The 17,596-nt window shown below is 44.4% G+C and overlaps 1 protein-coding gene across 1 annotated transcript in view; it reads left to right on the top strand.

Annotated features, from left to right (window-relative positions):
* CPSF4L (cleavage and polyadenylation specific factor 4 like) overlaps window positions 1-17,596 on the top strand; it is a 46,553-nt gene extending 28,957 nt beyond the window's left edge. The window contains exons 5-10 of the mRNA XM_069754863.1: window positions 9,275-9,427; window positions 12,491-12,586; window positions 15,280-15,373; window positions 15,547-15,589; window positions 17,095-17,295; window positions 17,374-17,596. Coding sequence (XP_069610964.1) covers window positions 9,275-9,427; window positions 12,491-12,586; window positions 15,280-15,373; window positions 15,547-15,589; window positions 17,095-17,295; window positions 17,374-17,442 — 656 coding nt within the window. The 3' untranslated portion in view covers window positions 17,443-17,596. The remainder of the gene's footprint in view (window positions 1-9,274; window positions 9,428-12,490; window positions 12,587-15,279; window positions 15,374-15,546; window positions 15,590-17,094; window positions 17,296-17,373) is intronic.

Here is a 17,596-nt window from a genome sequence, read left to right as displayed (position 1 = left end):
GTTTCCTAAACCCCTGTCGTGCCCCAGCAATAGCTCCTGTCCTCACAAGGACAGGCCCAAGTAAGCCCTACAATGGACACCCCCCGCCGTATGTGGTATGGTAGATACCTCCCTACGCGTTTCCTCTCCAATCACGGAGATTCATCAGGGGAGTTTTAATGGCCAAAAGGCCCAGAGGTAGCTTCAAAGTCCATAAATGCTCAAAAGTCCATAAGTTAGAAAAGGTAGGGGATATACGCAGTGGCTGTATATCATCCCCGGCAAAGGCAGTTCTGTGTGATGTCTGTGTGTGGTCACAGAAGGTGAGTCAGCTCAATATGGCGCCCGCTAGCTCCTTATAAACAAGGGACCACTCCCCCTCACATCAATCGGATCACCTGTGTATGCCCCCATCCCCCTATAATACCTGAGTGGGCTGAGTCCGTGCTGCGCTCCAAGGGCTGGAACGCACGCCATGTTTCCCCCACATATCGCCCGGCTGCTGGCCACTCATGCCGGCGAAACCGGAAGTACCAGCGACATCTTCCCTATGTGACTTCCGGTGCGCCGCTAAGGAATGCGCTCCAGCGGTGGAACGCAAGCCCTGGGCGCATAATGATCCGCTCATCCCGGCGAGACCGGAAGTAACAAGAGACGTCACTTCCGGTACGCCGATAGTAAGGAGTGCTCTCGTAGTGGAACGCAACCAATGGGCGCATAATACTGACGTAATATACTGCTGGTGTGGCGCGTTCTGACAGAGGAACGCAGATACCCCAGCGCCCAATGGTGACACAGGCGCCTGTCACTGCCCCGGACCCATATGAAGACAAATGTCATTAACTAAATCTATGCCTATGTAGCACTGCAACGGAGCGAAGGCACCAAGACCAAAAGGGGGACCGGGGGGGGGGGGGGGGGGGGTTTAGAACGCCATATAAAACAAGAAAAAAATAATAATAAAATACAGTTAGGGCCAGAAATATTTGGACAGTGACACAAGTTTTGTTATTTTAGCTGTTTACAAAAACATGTTCAGAAATACAATTATATATATAATATGGGCTGAAAGTGCACACTCCCAGCTGCAATATGATAGTTTCCACATCCAAATCGGAGAAAGGGTTTAGGAATCATAGCTCTGTAATGCATAGCGTCCTCTTTTTCAAGGGACCAAAAGTAATTGGACAATGGACTCTAAGGGCTGCAATTAACTCTGAAGGCGTCTCCCTCGTTAACCTGTAATCAATGAAGTAGTTAAAAGGTCAGGGGTGGATTCCAGGTGTGTGGTTTTGCATTTGGAAGCTGTTGCTGTGAGCAGACAACATGCGGTCAAAGGAACTCTCAATTGAGGTGAAGCAGAACATCCTGAGGCTGAAAAAAAAGAAAAAATCCATCAGAGAGATAGCAGACATGCTTGGAGTAGCAAAATCAACAGTTGGGTACATTCTGAGAAAAAAGGAATTGACTGGTGAGCTTGGGAACTCAAAAAGGCCTGGGCGTCCACGGATGACAACAGTGGTGGATGATCGCCGCATACTTAATTTGGTGAAGAAGAACCCGTTCACAACATCAACTGAAGTCCAGAACACTCTCAGTGAAGTAGGTGTATCTGTCTCTAAGTCAACAGTAAAGAGAAGACTCCATGACAGTAAATACAAAGGGTTCACATCTAGATGCAAACCATTCATCAATACCAAAATAGACAGGCCAGAGTTAAATTTGCAGGAAAACACCTCAAGAAGCCAGCTCAGTTCTGGAAAAGTATTCTATGGACAGATGAGACAAAGATCAACCTGTACCAAAATGATGGGAAGAAAAAAGTTTGGAGAAGAAAGGGAACGGCACATGATCCAAGGCACACCACATCCTCTGTAAAACATGGTGGAGGCAACGTGATGGCATGGGCATGCATGGCTTTCAATGGCACTGGGTCACTTGTGTTTATTGATGACATAAGAGCAGACAAGAGTAGCCGGATGAATTCTGAAGTGTAGCGGGATATACTTTCAGCCCAGATTCAGCCAAATGCTGCAAAGTTGATTGGACGGCGCTTCATAGTACAGATGGACAATGACCCCAAGCATACATCCAAAGCTACCCAGGAGTTCATGAGTGCCAAAAAGTGGAACATTCTGCAATGGCCAAGTCAATCTCCAGATCTAAACCCAATTGAGCATGCTTTTCACTTGCTCAAATCCAGACTTAAGACGGAAAGACCCACAAACAAGCAAGACCTGAAGGCTGCGGCTGTAAAGGCCTGGTAAAGCATTAAGAAGGAGGAAACCCAGCGTTTGGTGATGTCCATGGGTTCCAGACTTAAGGCAGTGATTGCCTCCAAAGGATTTGCAACAAAATATTGAAAATAAAAATATTTTGTTTGGGTTATGTTTATTTGTCCAATTACTTTTGACCTCCTAAAATGTGGAGTGTTTGTAAAGAAATGTGTACAATTCCTACATTTTCTATCAGATATTTTTGTTCAACCCTTCAAATTAAACGTTACAATCTGCACTTGAATTCTGTTGTAGAGGTTTCATTTCAAATCCAATGTGGTGGCATGCAGAGCCCAACTCGCGAAAATTGTGTTACTGTCCAAATATTTCTGGCCCTAACTGTAAATCCACCCATTCACTGCCCCACAGGAGAACAGTACAGAATGATCTGTGCGTTTGACAATGGGGCCCCATCTGTCAGGGCCATTCTTAGGAAACATTGGGGCATACTTGCAATGGATGACGATCTTAGGGATGCCGTGGGCACACAGCCACAAATCACATACAGAAAATGCAAGACGCTAGGGGATCGACTAGTACACAGTCATCTCACTACACCCGGCAAGGCGACTTGGCTACCAAATAGACCCAGGGGTTGTCACAGATGCGGTTCATGTGTAGCGTGTGAATCAATACAGGTGGGGAAGGAGTTTTATAACATCAACACGCAATAAACCTTTATTATTAAAGAATTCATCAATTGTAAATCTAAAGGGGTCATATATAGAGCTGTCTGCACTTGCGGTATTACATATATAGGTAAAACTATTAGGGAACTTAGAAGAAGAGTATGTGAGCATTTGGGGGACATCCGGAATCGGAGGGATACCCCCATTGCAAGACATGTTAACACCTGCCATGATGGAGATACTAAGGTTATGAGCTTTATGGGGATCGACAAAGTGGCCCCTCTATTGAGGGGAGGTGATTTTGATAAGATCCTACTGCAGAAAGAAACAAGGTGGATCTTCTTGTTGGACACCTGTCACCCCCGTGGACTCAACGAGCAGCTCAACTTTAGTTGCTTTCTTTAGACATACTTGAGTATATATAATGGTTCTCTTTAGGTCAGCTTGATCCGTATATTATTTTGCCCTTTGTTTCCTTCTTTGTTTCTATCCCTGATCCCTCTTCTTATCTCCCTCAACCACCCGTACTGTTTCTCTGTTTAGGGAATTTTTCATATATTTGCATATGTCCGTTACGTCTTGTTCCGGAAAACAGCCATAATAAACAAAACGCTTGCAACTATGTAGGACAGGGTCATTACTCTGTACCGGTGTTCCCCTCTTGACTTTATCCCGGGTCTCGGTTAGTGGAAACTGTGATGTATATTACCGAATGACTTCCCAGGGACAAGGGGCACGTTTGTTTTTGATGTGGGCAAATTTTACATTCTTATTTGATTATGACGCAGTGATAACATGTCCGCATACATATGGGTCCACTTATCTTTCTCCCTCTCCCCCTGGGTCTGCTCCCACTCCATCTCTCAACGTCCCCCCCCCCTCCCTCCTTTTTATTATGGATGCGTCTAATCTGGTTGGTATGGTCTGGACATTTCCAGCCACTAACCATGTTGCACACTTGGTATATTACCATGGGTATATCTAGGTTGCCTTTGATAGTCTGGCTATTTCCAGAAATCAATCACTCCTCATTATTTGGTATGGACACTTCCAGCCATGAATACAGTGTTTAGGTTCCCTGGTATGGAGTGTGCAATTTATGCATAAAAGACGCCGTAACTTTCAGGCATCTATGCATCCATGTTGTTATTTGTATGCCTGGTAAACAATGTTGCGTCTGTTCCCCCCCCCCCCCCTCCCCCCTTGTACTGTTCTCCTGTGGGGCAGTGAATGGGTGGATTTATTTTATTATTATTTTTTTCTTGTTTTATATGGCGTTCTAAACCCCCTCCCCCCCCCCCCCGGTCCCCCTTTTGGTCTCGGTGCCTGCGCTCCATTACAGTGCTACATAGGCATAGATTTAGTTAATGACATTTGTCTTCATATGGGTCCGGGGCAGTGACAGGCGCCTGTGTCACCATTGGGCGCTGGGGTATCTGCGTTCCTCTGTCAGAACGTGCCACACCAGCAGTATATTACGTCAGTATTATGCGCCCATTGGTTGTGTTCCACTACGGGAGCGCTCCTTACTATCGGCGTACCGGAAGTGACGTCTCTTGTTACTTCCGGACTCGCCGGGATGAGCGGATCATTATGCGCCCAGGGCTTGCGTTCCACCGCTGGAGCGCATTCCTTAGCGGCGCACCGGAAGTCACATAGGGAAGATGGCGCTGGTACTTCCGGTTTCGCCGGCATGAGTGGCCAGCAGCCGGGCGATATGTGGGGGAAACATGGCGTGCGTTCCAGCCCTTGGAGCGCAGCGCGGACTCAGCCCACTCAGGGGGATGGGGGCATACACAGGTGATCCGATTGATGTGAGGGGGAGTGGTCCCTTGTTTATAAGGAGCTAGAGGGCGCCATATTGAGCTGACTCACCTTCTGTGACCACACACAGACATCACACAGGACTGCCTATGCCGGGGATGATATACAGCCACTGTGTATATCCCCTACCTTTTCTAACTTATGGACTTTTGAGCATTTATGGACTTTGAAGCTACCTCTGGGCCTTTTGGCCATTAAAACTCCCCTGATGAATCTCCGTGATTGGAGAGGAAACGCGTAGGGAGGTATCTACCATACCACATACGACGGGGGGTGTCCATTGTAGGGCTTACTTGGGCCTGTCCTTGTAAGGACAGGAGCTATTGGTGGGGCACGACAGGGGTTTAGGAAACAGGTCCCCTGTCCCCTTTACATTACCCTACAACTTCTGGACCCTCCCTGGGACCCTTCATCACTGGTATGGGTACCCTTCGTCCATAATTGGTGAGATCAAACCAGTTTTTTATTAGAGCACGGTTTTCGGCGTGAGCACTTTTATTTGTATTTTGTATTGTTTTGTCCACTTTTTAATATCATTAGTAAAAGTTATGTTTTATTTCTATTGGGTTATACTCTTCTAGCTGTGTTCTACTTATCTACCCTGAGAGTTGTGCAATAGCTTGGTCTTTCTAAGCTACAGCTGTCTAAGTACAGGCTTAGAGGCCAGTGCAATGCATCATGGACCTTGTAGTATTAGAGCACAATAAGTCAGGAGAAAGGAAGTTGTTGATGAGAGCCACCGGCACCATGAGAGCTGGATCCAGCACTGAAGATGTGCTGCTACAGCATGAGAAAAGGTAATATTGCTAAATTAAACACAGTGGATGTTTTCAGCGGCACATAATAGCAAGATTTGTGAAAAAATAAAGGTTATAGTAGTGGACAACTTCTTTAACAAAAAAAACTGCAAAGGCTTCCTAAGCATTTAAAATGGTCCCTTAGTCTGTTTCAGTAGGATCCACAATCATGGAGAAGACTTCTGACTTGACAGATGTCCAGAAGGCAGTCATTGACGCATTCCACAAGGAGGATAAGCCACAGAAGGTCATTGTTAAAGAAGCTGGCTGTTCGCAGAGTGCTGTATCCAAGCATATTAATGGAAAGTTGAGTGAAAGGAAAAAGTGTGGTAGAAAAAAGGTGCACAAGCAACCGGGATAACTGCAGCCTTGAAAGGATTGTTAAGAAAAGGCCATTCAAACATTTGGTGGAGATTCACAAGGAGTGCACTTCTGCTGGGGTCATTGCTTCAAGAGCCACCACACACAGACGTATCCAGGACATGAGCTACAAGTGTTGTATTTCTTGTGTCAAGCCACTCATGACCAATAGACAACACTAGAATTGTCTTACCTGGGCCAAGGAGAAAAAGAACTCGACTGGTGCTCATTGGTCCAAGATGTTGTTTTCAGATGAAAGTTAATTTTGAATTTCATTTGGAAATCAAGGTCCCAGACTCTGGAGGAGTCTGGGACTCCAAGCTGCTTGACGTCTAGTGTGAAGTTTCCACAATCAGTGATGGTTTGGGGAGCCATGTCATCTGCTGGTGTAGGTCCACTGTGGTTTATCAAGACCAAAGTCAGCGCAGTCGTCTATTAGGAAATTTTAGAGCACTTCATGCTTCCCTCTGCCGACAAGCCTTTTAGAGATGGAAATTTCATTCTCCAGCAAGACTTGCCACCTGTCCACACTGCCAAAAGTACCAATATCTGGTTTAAAAACAACAGTATCACTGGGCTTGATTTGCCAGCAAACTCACCTGACCTTAACCCCATAGAGAATCTGTGGAGTATTGTCAAGAGAAAGATGAGAGGCACCAGACCTAACAATGCAAACGAGATGAAGGCTGCTATCAAAGCAACCTGGGCTTCCATAACACCTCAGCAGTGCCACAGGCTGATCGCCTCCATGCCACGCCGCATTGATGCAGTAATTGATGCAAAAGGAGCCCCAGCCAAGTATTGAGGGCATTTACTGAACATACATTTCAGTAGGTAAAAATTTCAGATTTTAAAATAATTTTTCAAGCTGGTGTTATAAAGTATTCGAATTTACTGAGATAATGACTTTTGGGTTTTCATTGACTGTAAGCCATAATCATCAACAGTAACAGAAATTAACATTTGAAATAGATCACTCTGTTTGTAATGATTCTATATAATATATGAGTTTCACTTTTTGTATTGAAGAACTGAAATAAATTAACTTTTTTGATGATATTCTAACTTTGTGAGAAGCACCTGTATATAGGGATCTATGGAGTGGACCATCATGCTATATAGGGTGCTGTTGGGGTACCATCATACTATATAGGGGCTGTCGAGTTGACTAACATATTTTATAGGGGGCTGTGAGGTCGACCATCATACTATATAACGTGCTGTGAATGGTGCCAGCATACTATATAGGGGGTTGCGGGGGACCATCATACTGTAATGGGGCTATGTGTGGGGAAACCATTAAACTGTATGGTGGGTTGTGGGAGGATCATCATACTTTGTGGAGTGGCTGTTGTGGACATTATACTGTGTGGGGTGGTGAACGTTATACTATGTGAGGAGCTGTGGTGACCATCATACTGTACAGGGTGGTTATAGGAAACATCATACTGTATGGGGGGCTTTGGTAGACATACTTTATATAGGGGCCTAGGGTGGACATCATGCTGTATTTTGGGGGCTGTGGTGAATACCATGTGCTGTAGCCCATGGGGGGCTGTAGTGACCATCTTCCTGTGTGAGGTTTGTAGAGCAATCATACTATTTTGATCATCATACTCTATGGGAGACATGAAAGGGGTATCCTAGTGGGTGTGACCACTTAGAGGCTTCAGTAGGGGAACAATAAATTCAAAAGACACTTCCTGTTTCTAGATAGAGCTTAGAAGGATTCAGCTTGTCCGTTTTTAATAATGTGATTTTATAGACCTAATGAAAAAGAAAAGCGAAGAGCCGAGTAGCAGGGCAGAATCAGCAATTGTAAGTACACAGTGCCATGTAATATGACAATTACAATATATTAAGAGGATAAACATTTTGATGGGAAGAGTGCTTCTTTAGAAACTTGGGAGGTATGCCTTTCTGTGACTGTGACTTTGGCTATGGGGCGCCTGTTATTTATATATAAGCCCCTGCTCAGGAGCATTATGATAGTAAAGAGACAACGAGCGTCATTATTATACGGATTCACAATGGGGAGGTTTTATAATTATAAATACACACTTCCATTTAGAAAAATGGAAGCTGGCATGTTTAGGCGGGCTGTGCTGTTGGAATAAAGAAAGAGCCTTGGGATTCCAAAACTTTTTTTTTTTATTATTAATACCAATGCTTCAGCGCCGGACCGGCGCCTTTCTCAAGGTATAAAAACCAAGTGAGTCATTATCACTATGGAAAGCAAAGGAGGCATAATAATAATAATGCACCGGGATGTTTTTATTACAAAGTGGTATGGAGTCATTATTATAAAGGTTCAAGGGGGAGTGTTATTGAATGAGGCACAGGGGAATTATTATAAGGTAACACAAAGTGACATTATTACTGTATGGTGCTGTATAGCTGTAAGGAGGCACAGGGGAGCATTATTATTATGAGGGGGCACAGGGGGATGTTATTTCTATAGTGTGCTATGTAACTGTAAAGAGGTGCATAGGAGCATTATTACTACGAGGAAGTACAGAGGGAACATTATTACTGCGTAGGGGCACAGAAAGGGCACTGTTATTATGTGGGCACAATAGAGGGTATTATTACTATATGTGGCAAATAAGGTACAGTGGTTTTTGGTGAAAGGTTCTACAGGATTGAAGTTAAAGTCTGCAGGTACTCTAGGTGCAGTATTATTATTCAATCTTATGTAGTGATATTATTGGTATTATAAGAAATATTAGCCTTCTAGTAAATCTTGATTTCTTCCAGGTAGTTATATTAGTAATAGATATCCCCATCTGGGGCTTGAGGACGGGGGACATCATGGGCCTGTGTGCTTCCAAATGCCAAGGTTGAATTTCCGTCCCAGTCCATCCCTGCCGGTGGCTCTCTGGACCCGAGCGTGACAGCTGCATAGAAATACATGAAGCTGTCGCGCTTTGGGTCGGGAGACCGATCTCGGTCCGATTTATACGGCTCTCTGACTGCGCCCTAAGACTAGCATAGGAAACTCCAGTCTCTCAGTTGGGCGATCAACGGTTAAATATACACCCTGTTGTCTTAAAGGGGTTCCAGTCATCCCATTTGCCACACAGGCCACCGTACTAATTGTATCACCAATGTCTCCTGTATAATGGGAGAATTGCCTTCAATGTAAGCCTCTGAAGACCTCACCATGTTTCGGACAGATAAAGAAATTAGTGATGCCACTTGAAGCTTCTTTTCTCCTTCACAATTTTTTTTTAACCCCTCACCCCCACATTTACTATATTCCCTTTATTATATTGCTGTAGTCTCCTTTGGTAAAGGGGCTACTGGGAAACTCCGACTTGGAGCTGAGTGTGATTTCTGTCACTACACACCTGGTCACAGTTTCCAGTATATTAATGTAGGATGCTTTTGGTTTTCCTATCTCCCACAGGTCCAATGTGCCCCTTCCGTCACCTGACTGGAGAGAAGTCTATAGTCTGCAAGCACTGGCTAAGGGGTTTGTGCAAGAAAGGCGACCACTGCGAGTTCCTCCATGAATATGACATGGGTCGCATGCCCGAGTGTTACTTCTACTCCAAATTCGGTGAGAAACGAGGTTTATGGGTAAATGGTAGAGTTGGTGTGAATCGATTTGCTGGACTCAATGATTGGGCCACATCGGTAATCTACAGCTGTTTCTTGGAAACTCTGAGAATTGCCTCCCTCCCCACGGAATCCACAGGTCTTCTTTTGATTGGCCAGCAGGTGCGTCAAGCCGCAACGATGACTTCATGCCAGGCCGGCTAATCAAATGAGGAGGTGGTTCTCAGGGCTCCCGTTCAGCGGTCACCAATTATTGACATGGCCGATGGACGGCAACTTTATTAAAGCGCAATCGGAATAAGATATTTGTTTGTTTAGCTTTATTACTCGCAGGTAATTGTCCCATGGTTTAATAACCTATTAAGGAAATTTGCTCAAATAGATTATGAAGAGATTATGGACATCATCTAGTAGCCACAGTGGCCAGCTGCTAATAAAAGGCTAACCCTTGCCCTGGGCATCCATGTGTTATGTGGCTTGCCATTTGACTTATCAGCACTTTACATAAAAGTGTCCTATGGGCTAAATAAATGGCCTTCTGGAACCTCCTTAGCTACTTTTGAAGCCTGATCCTTCCATTAACCAAATCAATTGGCTTTTTTTTAACCTGAAAAGGACTTGACCTGTTGAGACAACTAGCAATGAGCGAACGTGCTCGGATAAGGTGTTATTCCGCATGCTCGGGTACTAACAGAGTGACTTTGGCGTGATCGAATATGTTCGAGTCCTCGCGGTTGCATGCCTCACCGCTGTTCGACATCTGCAACAGGTGCAGGGATTGTCTAACAGGAAATCCCTGCATGTGTTGCAGCTGTCGAACAGGCACAAGTCATGCAGCTGCGGGGACTCGAACATATTCGATCACGCCGAAGTCACTCTGTTAGTACCCGAGCATGCGGAATAACACCTTATCCGAGCATGCTCGCTCATCACTGGAGACAACCCTTAAGGTTGCATTCAGACGTTGCGGTCACACTGTGTTGATTTTTTTTTTTAACCAGTATAAGTCCATCGGCACCTACCAGTCCTGTGAGTCTGTTGAAATGCTGGAAATATTATTCAAGCAATCTGCATGTCCAAGTACCATCATTTTTGGCAGCGGACACATATGGTCACAGCATTATAAAACCTGGCACCGGAGTCGGCCTGGTGCAAACTGCCAGTCGTTTCTCTGGCACTAACTGGGTCCACTGGATCAGACGCTTGGCAGACTAGTGTGGCGTAACACCACCTCTAATGGATGAATACAGCCCTCCAGCTAAGGTTGGTGGCATCCGGCCTGCACGGAGCTGCTTCTCCTGCTCTGTTTGTCTTCTGTTCCACATGACTGGACCTGAATGTCTTCTGCAATGTCATAAACACACCTGGAGATGAGGATCACATCGCTTATTAGCTGGTTTCCCAATGAATCTAGGAAGTGAGGTGTATTGATTCATATCATTTGCTTTAATATAAAAAAAAAAGTAGTAGAATTCTATTAATCCGGCATCTGATATTCTGGAAACATGGAATAAGAAATGTTGTGTCCTGGATTAGCAGGAATTTACACAATGGGCTGGAAATGTAGGACTTGTTCACCTGCAGCATTTTATGTATTTTCTCCGTCTGAATTGTTTTGTGTGCAAAAAACCCTCTGCATTTTACAATAGGATGAGATTCCTAAAATCTCATTCCCATGTTGTATTTTTTTCCGCTTCTACCAATTGACCTGCGGTGCATTTATTTATTTTCAACTACAGGATGTCAAATTTTTTTTTTTTTTAAATCCACTGAGCTCAATGAGGAAAAATGGCCTTTTCTGTGGTAAAACACATAAAAAATGCACATTGCCGACCCCTCCCCCCACCAGACTACAATGCAAAGTGGAGTCGCCACTATCGTTTTACAGTTTTTTTTTTACTGTTTCCCTTGAAGAAATGTTTTACGCAGACCAAAGTGGTGCAGATAATTGTCACCTTATAACCTTTCTTATGCGGCTCCAACAAGTTTTTGATGTGTGTGTGGAGCTTGGCTAGAAGACCACCAAAGTCATCATAATTTAAAGAGGAGATAATATAATATTTTTATTTATTGTACTCACTTATATAGCGCTATCATATTCCTCCGCGCTTTACAGACATTATCATCACTGTCCCCATTGGGGCTCACAATCTAGAATCCCTATCAGTATGTTACTGGGCTTACATGTGAAAGTGCCCTTAAGAAAAAACACAGTAAACCCCAGAAAAATTGGCATTTCTGCACTAAATTCTGCTCCTTGATCTCCATTGTGAAAAAAGTAGTTAGACAGCTATAGTCTATTGACACGCACTGACTGACGACACTAAATGACCGCCGATCGGTAAACCTTTACTAATTGGCGTTTTTTAGTAGCCTTATTTACAATGCGTATTGAGCGTTCTGTAATACACTGCACAGTGCTTACCGGCTGATGTACCGCCGAGAACGATGTTTTTTTGCGCTCCCCAAAATATAATTTCACTTGAAGAACAATTTAAACTATCACTCCCACCCACAAACCTCTCCACCATTCTGTAGCTCTCTACATCACCTTCTACCACTGTACCCATGCACTGACTTTTCTCACGTTGCACCAGTTCTCTGGAATGCGCTACTTCAGGCAATCAGATCAATTCTAATTCCCAACATTTCCAATTTTGAGCACGCCCTAAAACACATCCTTAGGCAGGACTCCCCACTCTTCTATATTACTTATCAGACCCGGATCCCTTCAATAATCGGTGTCCCCCATACACCTTGCGCAGTAATAGTCTACACTGCATATACACACAGATAATGGCTGCCTTATGAATTCCTATGTCCTCTTTGCTTACCTGGAACAGGAGTTATTCTTATCCATTCCGAATAGTACAAACACCACAAATGCTACTTTACAACTTTTATTTTCCATTAAAACCAAGTAATATCCAGAAGAATGCAATGTTTAGTAGCGTATATAGTGTGAATACTGCCTAGTGGTCTTCTGCTTCCCTCTAGTGGTAGACTGTGTAATAACACAAATTGCAGCCATGTATAACTTGTGACCCTTCATTGTCATTATTAGGTGAATGCAGCAACAAAGACTGTCCCTTTCTGCACATTGACCCGGCATCTAAGATTAAGGATTGCCCATGGTACGACAGAGGATTCTGCAAACATGGTAATAGTCTCATCAGAAAGTGGTTTTCATGTTAAATACATTAAAAAAGGTTTTGTTTTTTTCATATTCTTTTTTTAAATTAAAAGAAAATAAATCTTGCAATTTTCACATTGGCCACTAGGCTTATTAGTAGACTCTTGCTTCCTGACATGGACACAAGGAGCAATAGACTTAGGGTATGTGTCCACCTTCAGGATGGCCGGCGGTATCGTCGGAGCGGCTTAGCCACTCTGCGGTAAGCCCCGCCCCCTTCTGGGACGCGATGATGCCGGATGTGTTCACAGCACACATCCGGCATCATCGCACCTATCGCATAGGGCCCTGTGCTATATCTTGCGGCGACGCAGCGTTGCCGCAAGATATACGGACATGCTGCGATCTGAAAAGGCGCGCAGCATGTCTGGAGTCGCAGGGCCGCCGCGTGCGTGTTACCACGCATAGTGGAGACGGGATTTCATTAAATCCCCTCCACTATGCTGTAACATCTGGACGCTGCGTGTCTGACACTGCGGCTCTATGCAGCGTCAGACACGCAGCGTTTCCTGCACGTGGAAACATACCCTTATACTGACTCTATATGTTTGTATAGAAGCATTATCTGAACAGCCTCTAATGTGGGAAAAGATCACAATGAGGGGGGAGGAGGTGAGCTGTAACCTCATCTATGATACATCTTGTTATCTACTGTATATAGAGGTGTTATCAGTCTTTGTACAGGAGGAGGAGGAGGTGAGCTGTGACATCACCTATTGTGAATGGTGGCTCCTGTGTTATCTACTGTATATAGAGGTGTGATCAGTCTTTGTACAGGAGGAGGAGGTGAGCTGTGACATCACCTATTGTGAATGGTGGATCCTGTGTTATCTACTGCATATAGGCATGCTATCTGTCATTGTACAGGAGGAGGTGAGCTGTGACATCACCTATTGTGAATGGTGGATACTGTGTTATCTACTGTATATAGAGGTGTCATCAGTCATTGTACAGGAGGTGGAGATGAGCTGTGATATCACCTATTGTGAATGGCGGATCCTGTGTTATCTACTGTATATAGAGGTGTGATCAGTCGTTATACGGGAGGGGGAAGAGGTGAGCTGTGACATCACTTGTTGTGAATGGTTGATCCTGTGTTATCTACTGTATATAGAGGTGTCATCAGTCATTGTACAGGAGGTGGAGATGAGCTGTGATATCACCTATTGTGAATGGCGGATCCTGTGTTATCTACTGTATATAGAGGTGTTATCAGTCATTATACAGGAGGGGGAGGTGAGCTGTGACATCACCTATTGTGAATGGTGGATCCAGTGTTATCTACTGTATATAGAGGTGTTATCAGTCATTGTACAGCAGGGGAGGACGTGAGCTGTGACATCACCTATTGTGAATGGTGGATCCAGTGTTATCTACTGTATATAGAGGTGTTATCAGTCATTGTACAGGAGGAGGAGATGAGCTGTGATATCACTGTGAATGGCGGATCCTGTGTTATCTACTGTATATAGAGGTGGATCACATTCTATATATAGATGCGTTTCCTTTCATTGTAATCCTGCCTGGAATAATATTGAGACTGCTGAAGTCTTCAGTAGAGGACATAGATTTGAGCCTAGTATGAAGCCTAAGGCTGTGTGCACGTTGCAGATTTGGGTGCAGAATATTCTGCACAAAATCAGCATCTCCTGGCAGAAAACGCAGGTGCAGATGTGATGCGTTTTTTAATGCGGATTTTGTGCGTTATTGCTGCGAATTTTATGCCGATTTCATGCGTTTTTTACCCCTGCGGATTTCTATAATGGAGGGGTGCAGAAACGCTGCAGATCGGCACAAAAGAAGTGACATGCTCCTTCTTTCAATCCGCTGCGCTCTCCGTGCAGAATTTTCTGCACCATTAGCACAGCATTTTTTTTTCCCTATTGATTTACATTGTACTGTAAATCACTTTGCGGATCCGCAGTAAATCCGCAACGTGTGCACACAGCCTAATACTAGGTGGGAAAATACCAAAGTTTCTGATTACTATATAGGTAGTTTGTGATATGGAAAACTGAAAAAATTGTCAAAAAAATAAAATGTATATATTTACAACAGTAAAAGATTAATTGTAACAATAAATCATTCACACTCTAGGCGTTATCCAGGATTGGAGAAAAATAGCTGCTTTCCTCCTGAAACAGCGCCACACCTGGATAGTGTGTAGTATTGCAGTTCAGTTTTTTTGGACATTTCCCTCTGGTTTATAGGGTAAACGCCACATCTTCTATAATGCAATGCTCATTCTTTGTGCAGACTGTTTCTTGCACCATGGGTGTTTTCTTACATCCGGCAGCTGTTGTCCATCCCCACAATCCCCCGAGGGGCCACGACTGTCATACAATGAAGGCTACTCCTGCGAAGAACTATAGGGAAGCCTTACTATACAGGATCTAGTTTCTCCCACTCCCAATAACGCCCTACATAAGCTTTCAGTGGAGGATCACTGGCGGATTTTTTTGCTTTTGCAGCAAGGTGCATTGTTTTCTGGGTGGGGATTAATCCCTTGTGTCAGTCATTGGACACTTTGTTGTTACAGACTATCTCTCCTATATACCAGGATGTGGTGCCTATAGGGGGTGCAGAGGTAGCTCGCTCCCGGACCTTGCACCCGCTGGAATCCCTTTTGCTACTAATCCTCTTCCTTTCCGCCCGCCCAGGTCCAGCCTGTAAGCACAGACACACCCGCAGAGTCATGTGCACCAACTACTTGGTTGGGTTCTGCCCAGAAGGGCCAAGCTGTAAATACGTCCAGTAAGTTGCCGGCCTCCCACGCACTCCAGTGGAAACTTCAGCCTATGTCTTTACAGTGTGTATAAACTACGTGTCAATAAGGGGGCGCTACAGGCTACATACTTGTGCTTGTGGTGTCCCCCCTTATTGGGGTCCCAAATAACAATCTGCTCTTATGTTTATATGTTTTCCAGTCCAAAAGTTGACTTAATAATCTACAGTCCAGACCATATAAAGGTTAGTACTTTCTAACTATCTGATTTAAGATTGCAGCTCAGGAGTACAATACAGGATGTCACTTAGGACAAGTAATGTATTCAGCATGCAGCGATTTCACCAGCAGCAGAACAGTGAGTGCAGCTCTGGGGTATAATACAGGATGTAACTCAGGATAAGTAATGTAATGTATGTATACAGAGACTGCACCAGCAGAATAGTGAGTGCAGCTCTGGAGTATAATACAGGATGTAACTCAGGATCAGTACAGGATAAGTAATGTAATGTATGTACACAGTGACTGCACCAGCAGAATAGTGAGTGCAGCTCTGGGTTATAATGCAGAATGTAACTCAGGATCAGTACAGGATAAGTAATGTAATGTATGTATACAGAGACTGCACCAGCAGAATAGTGAGTGCAGCTCTGGAGTATAATACAGTATGTAACTCAGGATCAGTACAGGATAAGTAATGTAATGTATGTACACAGTGACTGCACCAGCAGAATAGTGAGTGCAGCTCTGGGGTATAATGCAGAATGTAACTCAGGATCAGTACAGGATAAGTAATGCAATGTATGTACACAGTGACTCCACCAGCAGAATAGTGAGTGCAGCTCTGGAGTATAATGCAGGATGTAACTCAGGATCAGTACAGGATAAGTAATGTAATGTATGTACACAGTGACTGCACCAGCAGAATAGTGAGTGCAGCTCTGGAGTGTAATACAGGATGTAACTCAGGATCAGTACAGGATCAGTAATGTATGTACACAGTGACTGCACCAGCAGAATAGTGAGTGCAGCTCTGGAGTGTAATACAGGATGTAACTCAGGATCAGTACAGGATCAGTAATGTATGTACACAGTGACTGCACCAGCAGAATAGTGAGTGCAGCTCCTAATGTAATGTATGTACACAGTGACTCCACCAGCAGAATAGTGAGTGCAGCTCTGGGGTATAATACAGGATGTAACTCAGGATAAGTAATGTAATGTATGTATACAGAGACTGCACCAGCAGAATAGTGAGTGCAGCACTGGGGTATAATGCAGAATGTAACTCAGGATCAGTACAGGATAAGTAATGTAATGTATGTACACAGTGACTGCACCAGCAGAGTAGTGAGTGCAGCTCTGGAGTGTAATACAGGATGTAACTCAGGATCAGTACAGGATCAGTAATGTATGTACACAGTGACTGCACCAGCAGAATAGTGAGTGCAGCTCTGGAGTGTAATACAGGATGTAACTCAGGATCAGTAATGTATGTACACAGTGACTGCACCAGCAGAATAGTGAGTGCAGCTCCTAATGTAATGTATGTACACAGTGACTCCACCAGCAGAATAGTGAGTGCAGCTCTGGGGTATAATACAGGATGCAACTCAAGATCAGTACAGGATCAGTAACTGAAAGCATTTACAAATTTTCCCAACTGTTTATGTACAAGAAGTATAAAATTGGGCATACATCCATTTAGTGTATTCAGGCTTTGGTTTAGTGACTCTGCTTCGTCTTACAGAATGCTGCTGCACCTCAGAGGGTCCTGGTCCCTTCACTTCCCTGTGATCCTGAGCCCATGTCGAAGCCCCCAGGCGTCATTCTGGAGCTGCCGCATCTCTCACACCTGACTGTCTTCTCCATGATGCACGAACGCTTTAGAAAGATGCAGGAAAATGTCTGTGGGGGCCTGAGACCCCTGGAGCAAGTCACGTGTTTCAAAGTAAGGATAATGAAATTGCCCTGTTCAGCAGCGCATTCTTCTAGGTCTGTAATTCCCTTTTTGCTTTGGACCATGCAGTGTGGAGAGCGAGGCCACTATGCCAACAAGTGCAGCAAGAACCGCTACGCCCTGCTAATGAGGAAGTGAGCGGCCGACGGTGGAGGAATGGCCACGCCGACACAGACAAGACCACTGCGTCCTCATCCAGTCAAGTCAGGACTTCCACGCTGCCAGAGCCTTGCATGGACAAGTTTGAATTTGATGATTTATCCCATGTGAAGTCCCCTAAATTGCTAAATTA

Source organism: Ranitomeya imitator, chromosome 2 (assembly GCF_032444005.1).
Source record: "Ranitomeya imitator isolate aRanImi1 chromosome 2, aRanImi1.pri, whole genome shotgun sequence".
In the NCBI taxonomy this organism is placed as follows: Eukaryota; Metazoa; Chordata; class Amphibia; order Anura; family Dendrobatidae; genus Ranitomeya; species Ranitomeya imitator.
The sequence above is the reverse complement of the archived record's forward strand: the minus strand, read 5'-3'. Positions and strand labels throughout refer to the sequence as shown.